This window comes from Scyliorhinus canicula, chromosome 25 (genome assembly GCF_902713615.1).
Source record: "Scyliorhinus canicula chromosome 25, sScyCan1.1, whole genome shotgun sequence".
In the NCBI taxonomy this organism is placed as follows: Eukaryota; Metazoa; Chordata; class Chondrichthyes; order Carcharhiniformes; family Scyliorhinidae; genus Scyliorhinus; species Scyliorhinus canicula.
Window position 1 is genome coordinate 21,531,884 of NC_052170.1, and position 14,824 is coordinate 21,546,707.

Sequence of the window (14,824 nt, forward strand, 5' to 3'; positions counted from 1 at the left end):
GTCCATGTCCTGTTGTATTCTATCCCCCTTCAGGCACTTGCACCTCATGGTATGGTTGGTTGATGCTATCGCCAAGTTAATGTCTGACTGGGAGTGATATTTGGAGGCCTTATGGCAAGGAGGGTGGTAAATTCCTCTCTGTGTTCTGAGCCGCTCGGTAACTCGGGGGCGACGTGGCACTGAGAGTTCCTGGGCTGCACAGAGCTGCATCAGAAAGACTACACCGTTCTCTGCCCTGTTATCTTGGTTGAGATCAACTAATAACAGGGAGATGACAATTAGAGCTCACCCCTCCTGGGGTGGGTCAGGGAAAAACGCATGACTTTCCCATTCCTGATCTTTGTGTCCGGTGCATTCAGCCAGAAAATGGATGCAACTGGGTGCCAGCTGAGGGAGCAGATTGAGCTCTGCTGCTCAAATAGGTCACTGATCCTCGCCGTCTCCTTTCACGTCTGCAGATTAGAGATTAGACACTTGTGTGGGAATCACGAGTCGGCAGGAAAGGGAGGGGACGGATGGTAGGTTTTAAGATACGGTATGAGACAGTTTGAGTGTCGTTGCGAAGCTGCCAAGGTGATTTTGCAGCTTAGAAGTTGATGGCATAATGGGTAAACTTTGTTCACATTAAACTGCAGAATGGACATTTAAAATCTACCGCACAGGGCAGCACGGTGGCGCAGTGGTAGCACTGCAGTCTCATGGCGCCGAGGTCCCAGGTTCGATCCCGGCTCTGGGTCACTGTCCGTGTGGAGTTTGCACATTCTCCCCGTGTTTGCATGGGTTTCACCCTCGCAACCCAAAGATGTGCAGGGTAGGTGGATTGAACACGCTAAATTGCCTCTTAATTGGAAAAAATCAATTGGGTACTGTAAATTTATTTTAAAAATAAAATCTACCGCACAACTTTAAATTTCAGTTGATGCCATTCTTGTAGAACGGATTAGTACCCATATTAACCAGAACAAGTAACTTAACTGGTTTATCAAACCATGCGCTTACTGGAAGAAGGGGTCGGAATCACAGACCTGGCTGTAATCAAATTGGCAAATTCGGTCAAGGGATCGGTCAGTAGAGATGCAGTGGCAAACATTTACGGTGATATATCAGAATGCACAGAATAGCTACATTCCAGCGAGTAAGATCCCGAGAGACGGACCCACCCTCCGTGGTTAACTAGAAAGGTTAAAGATAGTATCAACCAAAAAAGAATAAAATTGTGCAAGGACAGATGACAGGCTGGACAGAATATAAGGAACAGCAAAGGGTGACTGAAAGATTAATATGGAGAGAAAAATTAGAGTACGAGAGAATGCAAGCCAGAAATATAAAAACAGATAAGAGTCCTTATAAATATTTAAACAATAAGGGTTAAGAAAGTGAACTCTGATCCTATGGAGAACGAGTCTGCACAATTGATAATGGAAAGCAAGGAGATGGCAGATGAATTGCAAAAATTTCTCATCAGTCCTTACCACGGAGAATACAATTAACATCCCAGAAGCAGCCATAAACCAGGAAATGGAAGGGAGGGAGATATGCAGGAAGATTAGCTTCACCAGAGAAGTGGTACCGAGTAAACTGTTGGAAGCTGCGGGCTGACGAGCCCGGGTCCTGATGGACTTCATCCGAGGGTCTTAAAAGAAGTGTCTGGTGAGGTGTTTGAACCATTGGTTTTAATTTTCCAGCTTTTATTAAATACCTTACAGTGGGGTACTTGGATAAGCTCATGGTAATCAGGCAGAGTCAACGTAATTTTCTGAAAGGGAAATAATGTTGAACCAACTTACTGGAGTACTTTGAGGAAGTAACATGTGCTGTGGATAAAGGGGAACCAGTGGATGTACTGGTTAGATTTCCAGAAGGCATTTGATAAATTGCCACATCAAAGGTGATTGCGGAAAATAAAAAGTCATGTTATAGGAAGTCACATATTGGTATGGATTGAAGATTGGTTCGCTAACAGGAAGCAGAGAGAAGGCATAAATTGGGCCGGTGGGCTGATGAATGGCAAATGGAGTTTAATTTAGATAATGTGAGGTGACGCATTTTGGTGGATCGAATCGGGGCAGGACCTACTCAGTTAATGGTAGGGTGTTGGGCAGAGTTCTGGAACAAAGAGATCTTGGAGTCCAAGTTCATAGCTCCTTAAATGTGGAGTCACAGGTGGACAGGGTGGTGAAGAAGGCATTCAGCATGCTCAGTTTCATTGGTCAGAACACTGAATACACGAGTTGGGACGTCTTGTTGAAGTTGTACAAGAAATATAAGGCCACACTCGGAATATTGTGTACAATTCTGGTCATCCTATTATAGAAAGGATATTATCATAGAATTTACAGTGCAGAAGGAGGCCATTCGGCCCATTGAGTCTGTACTGGATTGGATTGGATTTGTTTATTGTCACGTGTACCGAGGTACAGTGAAAAGTATTTTTCTGCAAGCAGCTCAACCGATCATTCAGTACATGGGAAGAAAAGGGAATTAAACAAAATTCAAGAAAATACATGACAGGGCAACACAAGGTATACAATGTAACTACATAAGCATTGGCATCGGATGAAGCATGAAAATGAAAATCGCTTATTGTCACGAGTAGGCTTCAATGAAGTTACTGTGAAAAGCCCCTAGTCGCCACATTCCGGGGAGGCTGGTATGGGTGTAGTGTTAATGAGGTCAGTCAATAAGAGGGTCATTTAGGAGTCTGGTGACAGTGGGGAAGAAGCTGTTTTTGAGTCTGTTTGTGCGTGTTCTCAGACTTCTGTATCTCCTGCCTGATGGAAGAAGTTGGAAGAGTGAGTAAGCCGGGTGGGAGGGATCCTTGATTATGCTGCTTGCTTTCCCCCGGCAGCGGGAGGTGTAGATGGAGTCCATGGATGGGAGGCTGGTTCGTGTGATGGACTGGACGGTATTCACGACTCTCTGAAGTTCCTTGCGGTCCTGGGCCGAGCAGTTGCCATACCAGGCTGTGATGCAGCCCAATAGGATGCTTTCTATGGTGCATCTGTAAACGTTGGTAAGGGTTAATGTGGACATGCCGAATTTCCTTAGTTTCCTGAGGAAGTAAAGGCGCTGTTGTGCTTTCTTGGTGATAGCGTCGACGTGAGTGGACCAGGACGGATTTTTGGTGATGTGCACCCCTAGGAATTTGAAACTGCTAACCATCTCCACCTCGGCCCTGTTGATGCTGACAGGGGTGTGTACAGTACTTTGCTTCCTGAAATCAATGACCTGCTCTTTAGTTTTGCTGGCATTGAGGGAGATTGTTGTTGTTACACCACTCCACCAGGTTCTCTATCTCTCTCCTGTATTCTGACTTGTCGTTATTTGAGATCCAGCCCACTATGGTCGTATCGTCAGCAAATACTGGCTCTTGGAAAGAGCACCCTACTTAAGCCCACACCTCCACCCTATCCCTGTAACTCAGCAACCCCACCTAACCTAAGGGCAATTTACCATGGCCAATCCACCTAACCCGCAAATCTTTGGACTGTGTGAGGAAACCCACGCAGACAAGGGGAGAACGTGCAGACTCCGTACAGTGACCCTAGCCGGGAATTGAACCTGGAGCTGTGACGCAACTGTGCTAACCACTGTGCTACTGTACTGCCCCACAGTAGAAATAGTGCAGAATGATTTACTAGAATGCTACTGAGACTTGATGGTTTGAGTTATAAGGAGGGGCTGGGCATTTTTTCCCTGGAGTATATATATATATATAGACAAATTCAAGGATGCCAGACAATGCTTAGAATGCGAGCATTTGGAGGTCATTCAGTCTTTACAGATCCAGAGATAGGGGTAACCCCAGGTTAGAGGTGTGAATTATCTCAAGCCAGGACAGTTGGTAGGATTTTGCAAGCCCAGGCCAGATGGTGGGGAGTGAATGTAATGTGACATGAATCCCAGGTCCCGATTGAGGAGCAAGGGGGAAGTGGGAGGCAGAGGAGAACCAATGTGGGTGTGATGGACCCAATGGCCTCTTGTGCTTTATGGTTCTATTGAGCATCCTGACCCTTTTGAAGAAATAAAGGACGTGTGAAATTTGGATGTGCTTCAGTCCAGGTCTAGTGATGACCCATGGCGCTATTTAGTGTGGGTAATTGTCCCAGGGTCCTGGTCACATCTCTCCCTTAATTACCACTGCAAACAGATTACATAGAACATAGCACAGAACAGGCCCTTCGGCCCTCTATGTTGTGCCGAGCAATGATCACCCTACTCAAACCCACGTATCCACCCTATACCCGTAACCCAACAATCCCCCCATTAACCTTACTTTTTAGGACACTACGGGCAATTTAGCATGGCCAATCCACCTAACCCGCACATCTTTGGACTGTGGGAGGAAACCGGAGCACCCGGAGGAAACCCACGCACACACGGGGAGGACGTGCAGACTCCGCACAGACAGTGACCCAGCCGGGAATCGAACCTGGGACCCTGGAGCTGTGAAGCATTTATGCTAACCACCATGCTACCGTGCTTAATGGAGATTGATCTCCATTTTGCAGTAGAATGAGACTGCTTGCATCATCTATGCAGCAAGGTTACTGTGAAGCACCTTGTGATGTCTTAGCATAAGATGGTGCATATCAAGTTATAATAACCAACTCTCACCCAAATTTCAGGTTCAAACTTCAATCCCGAGACCCAAAACCTCACTTCTAGCGCCACAAACTCCTGATTGACTGAATCCAACCTTCATCTTCCACGCAAACAGCAAATGTGCACCCCATTCACAATTCTTTAATATATAAACATGACCATCAAATTCAAACCAGGAAAATGATTTGGCCACGAGCCCTCATCAGGTGTCATTTGTACCCCCGAAACAATCTCCCAGTCCATCATCTGGCAACTGCAAGGTTTCTGGGCACATGGCAGACAATTCCCAACCGGCCTGCATGGACGTGCCCGCAGCTGAACAGAAGGCATTAATCCCAGCACCAAATTCTTCCTCCAGCTTCCAAGCGTTTTGGCCAGCCTTTATTTTCTTCACATTTCTCACCATGAATATTTCCAAGTGTAAGACATCAGACTCAATTCCCTAATTCGGAGAGAAGGGGCAGGAATTCCAGGGTTTATAGGCAAGACCACATGAAGACACTGCTGCCCATGGTGGGGTGAAGGGGGTATGCGAGTTGTAGACAAAGCCCATGTCAGAGGAGCAGAATTCTTGGAGGACTGGAGGTTAGAGAGAGAGAGAGAGAGAGAGAGAAAGGGGCCCAGTATAGATGGGATTTGAATTTGAGGTTTCAGTGGGGGCCCGAGAGGCATGAAGGTCAGTGTTGAATGGGTGAGGATGCACGGAGTGAAGATTTAGATGAGCTGAAGCTTATGGAAGGTGGAGGACAGGAATCTAGCCAGGAGGGCAATGAAATAGTCATAACTCTGGTTAAACTCACATTTATTTATATAGCACCTTTCAAGAGGAAATTGTCACTCATCCAGAACTGAATAATCTGGCTGGGGAGTCATCGAGGGAAGTTGGTGGTGAGGTTGAGTTGGGTGTTGGCACCATACATGTGGAACCTGACACCATATCTTTCGATGAGAAGGAGAAGCACACAGAAGAGGATTCGGGCACTTCAGATTGTCTGGTTACCGTCAGATAGACAAGAGTGGAAGCAGGTGAGGCGCTCCCATCCAATTGGGCAACAGAGCAGAGACATTCGGGGAGGAAGATGACCTGATTAACTATTGTCAAAGGTTGCAGAAATGTAGAGGACAAAGGATATAATTTGGGACTTTGATTAGAGACATTTTAGTGCAGGAGCTGTAAATGAACCTTGATTGGGGAGATTTCTTTAACCAACATCCAGTAAAACTGGGGTCAAGTAGCACATTGCAGTTTGTGGGATCTTGCCATGCATAATTTGGCAGTCCCGTTTCCCGTATTACATGAGGATGGTTCTGAAGTGGTGCAAAGAAACTATGGAAATAGTTCAGCAAAAGTAAAGACACAGTTTCACTGAGTGCAGGTGTGTGTGTGTTGGGGGTGGGCAGAACTGATCTTTTCAGTCCAGCTGATTTTGAAGACTCACCCACAGCATGCGCATCAGCAGCTGTAGAACCTCCAAGTTGAGGAGTGACGTCACTCCACTGTGAAAGGATTTGGTTCACTGCGCTCACTGGTCTGTGTTACAGGAGCCACGGCAGAGGGTCGGTGAGAGGGATAATAGGGAGTGCAAGAGGACTAGGGTGTGCCAGGGTCGAACAGACATCACAACATTGTTGATGCAAGGGGCACGTTTTCAGGAGTGCAAGTGAGGAGAGAATTCCACAGCTGACGGCCTGCCTGCCAGTGGTGGTGGGGGGGGGGGGGGGGGGGGGGGGGAATGCCCAGAGTTGGAGAAACACAGCTAACTGACTGGAGGGTAACAGGAATTCACCCACCCACCTCCTGCAGAGCAGAGACTGGCCAACAGATGAAGTACATGAGGAAAACCTTCACCTCCGAGGTAATTAAATTAAATCAAGTGAAGACACAAGTCTTGGTGGTTAGTTTACAAAACTAAATCGGGCAGCGGTGATGAAGATTTCATATTCCATAATAAGCAAAGAGATGTGGGGGGGGGGGGGGGGGGGGGCGGCGGCGAGTGGCTGAATTCACAAACACTCAAACTGTACATGGATTTATTTCATTTTTTCCTCATCCAGAATTCTTTTTTTTTGGGGGGTATGAAAATACCAGTTGATTTTGTTTTTATATCAAAAACCATCTACGAAAACAGTTGGCGAGTTAAAAGTCCATCGGTGCGGGGGTGGAGGGGGGAGTGGCTTGGCACTGAGCCCCCCACCCCCTCGCCCTGAAATCTCTCACTGGGGCAACAAGCCAGCTGTGGGCTAGCACAGAGCAGAGAAAGGACTGGTCAGCCTGCCAGCTCCGCCATCAGGAAGGCACGTGAAGTCTGCTGCTCCCCAGCAACGCCTGAAGCATTCGGTCCAGCCCAAGTGCCACCAGGAAGTCGGCCACGAGCACCTCGCCAATCACCACCTTCAGCTGCAGCAGAGAAAGAAGAATTAATCTTGGCTCTTTGCCCAATTCTGTTTCCCAACAGCTCTGGCTTAAATGTTACATGTCTCTCCTAGTGCTGATCGCCCCTCTAGTCGATCCCAGTGGGTACTTTCACAGAATATAGTCAGCCACAGCAAGGTGCCTGCAGGCATTCGACTATAGTGTGCACCACAATCAACTTTGATTGGCAACTTTCCAGCAGGGACCCACCGATTGACGCTGACTGATTTACACCCTTCTCTTATCCACTGCAGTGTGCCACAACAGAGGACTGCTGGGTCGCAGGCAACACAGGGTCAAAAGCGGTGTTGACCTCTCTGCTGCCCCTGGTGCCGTTTGCCTGAACTCAATGTGCTTGACACGAAAGGGAAAATGCTGGAAATTCTCAGCAAGTCTGGCAGCATCTGTAGGCAGAGAAAAGAGCGAACGTTTCCAGTCCGATGACTCTTTGTCAAAGCTAACAGACAGAGAGAGTGGGAAATATTTATACTGTGGAGTGAGAATGAAAGATGAGTCATAGTCACAGAAGCCCAGGGAAACTGGGTGCTAATGGCCACAGATACCATTTCAGAAGGAGAGAGGTTGGAATGGGTGAGGGGGGCAGAAAAATTAAGACAGCCAATGTCCTGTCGACAGTTCTCAATGAAAAGATAAAGGACAAGTAATTGTCCCGGGGGGGGGGGGGGGGGGGTCCACTTGGAGGCACATGAAAGGATCAGTGGAAAGGGGCGGGGTTCTTGCCCAAAGAAGTGGGCACGGAGACGAAGGTGACGAAAGAAGTTCAACATCGTGTCGAGCCTGGAATTCACTGAGGTGGGGACCCAAGGGTACAAAGCTGAGTCCTTTGCAGAGAACATCACGCTCAACCTCAGAGAGGGGAAGGTCAGAGGGTATGGTGAACACGCGGCAAGGGCTGGGATTGGGAGAAATTCAATGTGCTTGACAACTGCTGTATGGTTTTTAAGCACAAAGCAGCTCTGAAGGGAGCTGCTGCAGATCCCAGGCAGGGCTAGAGAGAAAACGTGAAAGTCGGACGACTGAGCTAAAGGCAGAGGGGGCTGGAAACGCACGGCAGGTTAGAAAGCCAGGAAACTGCAGCACGGGGGGGGTGGTTACACAGACCATCTCGCTGTGCTGCCGCTAAACTGCTGCTGAGCCCAACTTCCGTGACACTATTTCCCTTTCTAATATTGACTTTTAAATGCTGCAGACTAATTTTTCCTTGTGGGAAAACATTCTCTGTTCCTTCTGGGAAAAACAATCCCGTTATTTCTCAAGTCGCAATGAGCCCCTGCTCTCGTTACTCCTTAACACCACTTGCAGATTGCTCAAAGTCTCCGAAAATCACTCCCCTCCCTCTTACGTCCACTTTAGTTCACACTACCTCTTCTCCTAGTCAGAATTAATCCTCTTGGCTCCAGCATCGTTGCCCCAGTCAAAACCAACCCCTCTTCAGCCATTTATATCACAATTCTATCCTCAGAATTGGGGGGGGGGGGGAAGAATCAGCTTTCCTTCCCCCCCCCCGCCCCCCGTTCAAGATCAAACGGTGCTGCCTCCATCCGAGAGATTCGGAGTCAGCGGACTTCCGGTCAGTACCTCTGTTGGGATTTCCACCAGCCCAAACTGTTCGTTGAACTCTGCAGACGAGCCAGTCAGCAATCCCAAAATAGCGAGGCCTGAAATCACAATGCTCCACAGCAAGGGCTTGTTCTCCCGCAGGCTCTCCATAAACGGATGACCCTGAAAACATAACACAAGGCCCAGCTTAGAACCAGGGGGTGTTTCAAAACAGCCTTTCATACCCTCCGAACCGTCTGTATAGGGTGAAAAGATTAAAGTGGTAATTAAACTGTCTCACGATCCAACACAAATCTAGAATTGAATCTGCCTCAGTAACTTAAAGGCCATTACTGGCACCGCAGCTAGGAGGCAGTGTAGTGACCAGCACGGCAATCAATGATTAAAGGCTAGTGACGATTCCACCCGGGTCATACATAGAAATACTTTTTATAAATTTGAAATGAAAAATGAAAATGAAATGAATTTAGAGTACCCAATTCAGTTTTTCCAATTAAGGGGCAATTTAGCATGGCCAATCCACCTAAACTGCACACGTTGGGTTGTGGGGGGGCGAAGCTCACGCAAACACGGAGAGAATGTGCAGTGACCCAGAGCTGGGATCGAACCTGGGACCTCGGCGCTGTGAGGCAGCAGTGCTAACGACTGCACCACCGTGCGTGCTGCCCTATAGATAATCCCCGTACAGTGCAGGAGTCTGCACCCACCCTTCCGAAAGAGCACTCTGTCAAGCCCACTCCCCAGCGCACCCCACCCTATCCCCGTAACCTAACCCATACATTTCTGGACACCAAGGGGCAATTTATTAGGGCCAATCGGCCTAACCTGCGCATCTTTGCACTGAAAACCCACGCACACACGGGCGAACTCCACACAGACGGTGACCCAAGGCAGGAATCGAACCCAGGTAGCCTGGCGCTGTAAGGCAGCAGTGCTAACCACTGTGCCGCTCAGTCGGTCAGTTCCCAGCTGGTGTACACTAATCCGCCCTCTTACCTTGTAATTAATGGCGAAAGTGGCCATCTGCATTGACATGGACATGATGTACACAGTGCTGTTTACCAGGCTGGGCTCAAACTCTTTGTACAAATCCACAAACCCCTCTGTGCTGGAAAAGGAAACAAGGCTGGCGGTAAAATCAAAACACAAACCACGGGAGCCGTAATATTCCAATATCACATTCCAAACCTCTTATTAAAGGTAAATCAGCCTCTGTGCCTCAGCAGCTCACAGGTAACTTACTGGCTGCAACACATGTTGGTTCTGTAAGTACATACCCAGTGGAACTGAATAGTGAGCCATTTATTCAGCAACGTCAAAACGTTACACCTTCCTCTCCAGATACTGCAAACCCTCACTGGGAGACAGTACTGTGGTGGTGGACGGCTTCCTGTCAGGGGAGCGGAATATTATTTAAATGGAGAAAGACTGCAGAAAGTCTCAGCTGGGAGGGTTTTCGGGGGTCCTCTTGCATCAATCACAAGCTCGCGTGCAAGTTCAGCGGCTGACAGGGAAGGCCATTGGCATGTTGGCCTTTATTTCAAAGGGAATAGAGTCTAAAAATAGGGAAATCCTGCTCAAACTACACAAGGCCACACCTGGAATATTGTGAACAGTTTTCCTTATCTAAGGAAAGATATGCGAGCATTGGAGGCAGAACAGAGAAGGTTGACGAGGTTGATCCCGGGTATGGAGGGATTTTCTTATGAGGAGAGGTTGAGCCTGTACTCATTGGAGTTTAGAATGAGAGAGGCGACCTTATTGAGACATATTGGATTCTCAGGGGTTTGACAGGGCCGATGCTGAGAGTGGGGTCGAGGATTATCACATCAGTCATGCTCTTATTGAATGACGGAGCAGACGTGGGCCGAATGGCCGACCTGCTCCAATGTTTTATGGAGTGTTGGTTGAGCAAGTTGACAATGGAAGGCATCACAACTGACCCCAATCCCAGTATCCACCTGGACAAATGTTAAAGCGGAAAGACTGAATTGGAGCCCCAACAACCTTTCCCCCTCTGTGGCCCAGAGGTTGTAAATGCTCATAACCTTCCCTGACCACCACCCCCCCGACAATTCCAGCCCAGTTAGCTTGTGCTAGTCGACATGAGGACATGAATACAAGAACCTAAGAAGGAGGCGTAAACCACATGGCCCATTGAGCCTGCTCCGCCATTCAATACAAATGGCTGATTTGGGTTTAACTCCATTTCCCCACCCTCTCCCCACATCCCCGAGTTCCCCAAGAGACCAACAATCTGTCTATCCCAGTTTTAAATACATTCAACGATGGAGCATTCACAGCCCCCTGGGGTGGAGAATTCCAAAGATTCACAATCTTTTCAGTGAAGTAATTTCTCCTCATCTCAATCATGATCTCATTAAATGACGGAGCAGACGCGAGCCTTGGCTCCAGCGGCATCGCACTTACTGGGCGATTAAAAGGACAAAACACGCCAAATCAATTAGATTATGCTGGTTATCGGAAACTGGGTGCGGAGAAAGATTAGTTTTTCCACAAGCCTCGGACAGCCTCAACCCAAATCGGTACATTACAGGGAACTACACTCTCGACTTCAGTGATAGCGGTTATGGAAGGCGCTACACAAATGCAGGCCTTTTCTTTATTCGACACTGAAATTGGGTGACTAAATTGTTGTGGCGTCCAACACTGGAAAAGTACCTTACTTTTACAGACACATTGGGGAATGATAGAAGTATATTTGTGCTCTGCACCGTTCCCCGGGTGGAACCAGGAGACAAGAAAAAACACAATGAGGGTCTCACCTGGAGGAGGAATATTTCTGTGCCGCCTTGTACAGGTAAACTAAGCTGGCGAAATGGACAGCAAACTGAAGCAGTACGGTGAGAATCGTGTACAGGTTGAATATGTTTGGCAGTGGGCGCACCTTCGACAGGGTCTTCAGTGGCTGCAGGAAAGTCAACAGAACGAGGAGTTTGGGTTATCAGAAGACCAAGACCAGATGTCATACTGCCCCATCCCTCCCTCAATGGGTCCGCAGCATCTGGATACCCTCGGTTCACACACCCAAACAGCCGCTCACCCTATCTGAACTGGGAAACTGCCGGGTCCAACACTACATCCGCTGGGCAAACACATCAAAGTCTTTTGATTCGAGTCGGTAATGGTTAGGAGGCAGGAACATGGAGCAATCCATCCCCACCACAGCAACCAAAACCAATGGACACCAAGGCCATGGATTAAAGCCAGGACTTTCCTGACCAACGCAACACTATTTGCTTGGCCAGGACAGCCACTGCACATCGTACACTACTGCTGCAAAGGTTCTCATTCATTTATGGGTCACTGACTAGATTATCACTTGATAAACTTGCAGCGACCGCCGCTAACCCATCAGGTCTGACGTGGTGATGGCACATACAGGGAGTGTGTTGGCCATGGTAGGTTGTGCTGTGTGGGGTCAGTGGCTCAGCTTTGACACCTTTTGGGGCGACAATCTTTCTTTTTTATTATTCATTCATGGGGTGTAGGCGTCACTGGCTGGGCCAGCATGTGTTGCCCATCCCTAATAGCCCGAGAAGGTGGTGGTGGTCAGCTGCCTTTTTGAACCGCTGCAATACATGTGGTGTAGATACACCCAGTGTAGATGGGAAGGAGCATTTCCCCTTTGTCGAGGGGTCAATGACCAGGGAGCATAGGTTTAAGGTGAGGGCAGGAGATTTGAGGATAGAATTTAGAGGGTGGTAGAGGCAGGAACCCTCATAACATTTAAATATTTAGATGAGCATTTGAAACGCCAAAGCAGACAAGGCTACAGGCCAAGTGCTGGAAGATGGGATTAGAATGGATAGGAGTTTGGTGGCCGGAGTGCAGCACAATGGGCCGAAGGGCCTCTCTGTGCGGTGAAACTATGATGGTATATGTCATTAAGGACAGAGTTCCAGGAGTTTGACCCAGCGACAGTGAAGGAACGACTATTTTTTTAAAAACTGCTTTCATGGGATGTGGCCCTCATTTGTTGCCCATCCCTAATTGCCCTTGAACTGAGTGTCTGGCTCAGCCATTTCAGAGGGGCAGTTGCGAGTCAACCACATTGCTGTGGGTCTGGAGTCACATGTAGGCCAGACCCGGTAAGGACGGCAAATTTCCTTCCCTAAAGGAGCATTAGTGAACCAGATGGGTGTTTGCAACAACCGACATTAGCTTCCAGGTCACCATTACTGAGACTCACTTTCAACTTCAAACTTCATTTCTCAATGAAATTTAAATTCCACTAGCTGTCGTGGTGGGATTTGAACCCCAGAAAGTGAGCCTCTGGATTATTAATCCATTGATATCGCCTCTACGTCCCTGTTTCCCTCCAATATAGTAAGAAAATATATAAAAGATATAGGGCCCAATTCTCCCAGAAGATTTCCAAAGTGTGGTAGCCGGTGGAAGACGAGGTGCGATTCCTGCCAGGTGGTGTGATGTGATCTCGATCCACTCACACTTGACGGCTGGGGTGAACTGCTCTGTTAATGAGGTGTGCGGGACCCAAAAACGCCAGATGGTTCAGCTCCTCAGCGATCCGGGCGCCATGATCTCAGTAGGCTGACAGATACCCCCCACCCGCCCTCGGTGTGTGGCACCCCGCAATGGGGTCGCCAAATGCTTTTACCCCTTTCAGGCCCCCTCCATCCTGTCTCGGAGGCCCCCAGTGTGACCATCGCGTGATTCCCGCCAGCTTCACGTTGCGCCGCGGGTGGGTCAATTGCAGGAGCCGGGAAAATCAGGTGTAAAAACCGATCCTGCATATATATAACCGAGGATTTAGATATGCTAATCTGGTTCGCGGCCAGCGAGGGCGTGAACCGGAGCAGGCCAGGAGCAAACTGCTGGCACTCGGTGCAAATCCCGGTTCAGGCTTCTTCCAGAATTCTCCCAACACAGCGGGATTTGTGCTGGGTACAACACGACCGTAGAATCGCTCCTATAGTTCTGAGTCAGGCCGGTGTGCGGCTGAGGGGGAGGGGGGGGGGATTGCACGAGGTGGCGCTCCACTACATTTGGTGTCCCAGTCCTCTGTGGTAGAGATTGCGAGTTTGGAAGATGCTATGGAAGGAGCCTTGGCGAGTTGCTGCAGTGCATCTTGTAGATGGCACTGTGCATCGGTGGTGGAGGGAATGAATATGGAAGGTGCTGGATGGGGCGCTGAGCAAGTTGGCTGCTTTGTCCTGGATGGCGTTGAGCGTCTCAAGTGATGTCAGAGCTGCTCTCGTCCAGGCAAGTGGGGAGAATCCCATCTATTGATTCACTGCCTTTACTCACCAAGGCAGCCTGACCAAGCCAAGGCCTGAGCTCCCCAAACAGAAATACAGAGCAGAGGAAGAGACTGTTGCAAAAACAAAAAGGCGAACATTTCCACTACCATCTTAGAGAGAGAGCCTGAGTAAGGAGAAAGCAAGAAGAGGGGTGAAGTTAGAGAGGGGAGACTGGGTGGGGGAATGGGTAGAGAAGAGAGCCATGTAGGAGGGAGAAACAGATAGGCAGACTAAAGAGGCAGAGGCACAAATCACCCAAGGAGATAGAGACACGCTGAATAAAGATAGAGACACATTGAATGACAATGTGACTGGGGCCAAGAAGGAAACCACAGACCAGCTCTTTGACATGCCCACAAACCATTGATGAGATACAAGTGGTAAACCCTTCCTGACCATTCCGGAAGCACACAGAGTTTGACAAGCATCTTCAGTCTGACCTCAAGCCTCACGGGCCCCAAACCTCTTTGGCCAAATGCCAGTCTCCTTCAGCAAGTGCTTCCAGTGCCCACACCGAGCCCCACAGGTCAGGGAAGCCCTCTGACTGTATACACACACACACACACACACACACATACACACGTGGGGCTGGTTTAGCACACTGGGCTAAATCGCTGGCTTTTAAAGCAGACCAAGGCAGGCCAGCAGCACGGTTCAATTCCCGTACCAGCCTCCCTGAACAGGCGCCGGAATGTGGCGACTAGGGGCTTTTCGCAATAACTTCATTGAAGCCTACTCGTGACAATAAGCGATTTTCATTTTCATTTCATTTTCATGTTCCGTGGATCCCTTGTCTGATATACAACTCTGTTGAGCGGTTTCTGAGGGAGTGTGATTGGATGGCGGTTACCAAGTCTGATGTTCAGTTGATTAGATCACTGCTTCTTAATCTCTCCTGGGTTACTCGCCTATTGCAGATTAGCCCATGGTGAGTCTCGGG

The 14,824-nt window shown here is 48.7% G+C and overlaps 1 protein-coding gene across 2 annotated transcripts in view; it reads right to left on the reverse strand.

Annotated features, from left to right (window-relative positions):
• Positions 1-6,619: 6,619 nt before the first annotated feature.
• The window catches only part of atp13a1 (ATPase 13A1), a 78,737-nt gene continuing 70,532 nt past the window's right edge, over positions 6,620-14,824 (reverse strand). Inside the window, exons 23-26 of one of the 2 annotated variants that reach the window (XM_038784656.1) lie at positions 11,386-11,528; positions 9,596-9,707; positions 8,618-8,761; positions 6,620-7,003 (exon numbers count right to left, since the gene is read on the reverse strand). In XM_038784656.1, coding sequence (XP_038640584.1) covers positions 6,893-7,003; positions 8,618-8,761; positions 9,596-9,707; positions 11,386-11,528 — 510 coding nt within the window. In that variant the 3' untranslated portion in view covers positions 6,620-6,892. The remainder of the gene's footprint in view (positions 7,004-8,617; positions 8,762-9,595; positions 9,708-11,385; positions 11,529-14,824) is intronic. The other variant, XR_005458734.1, reaches the window with a different exon arrangement.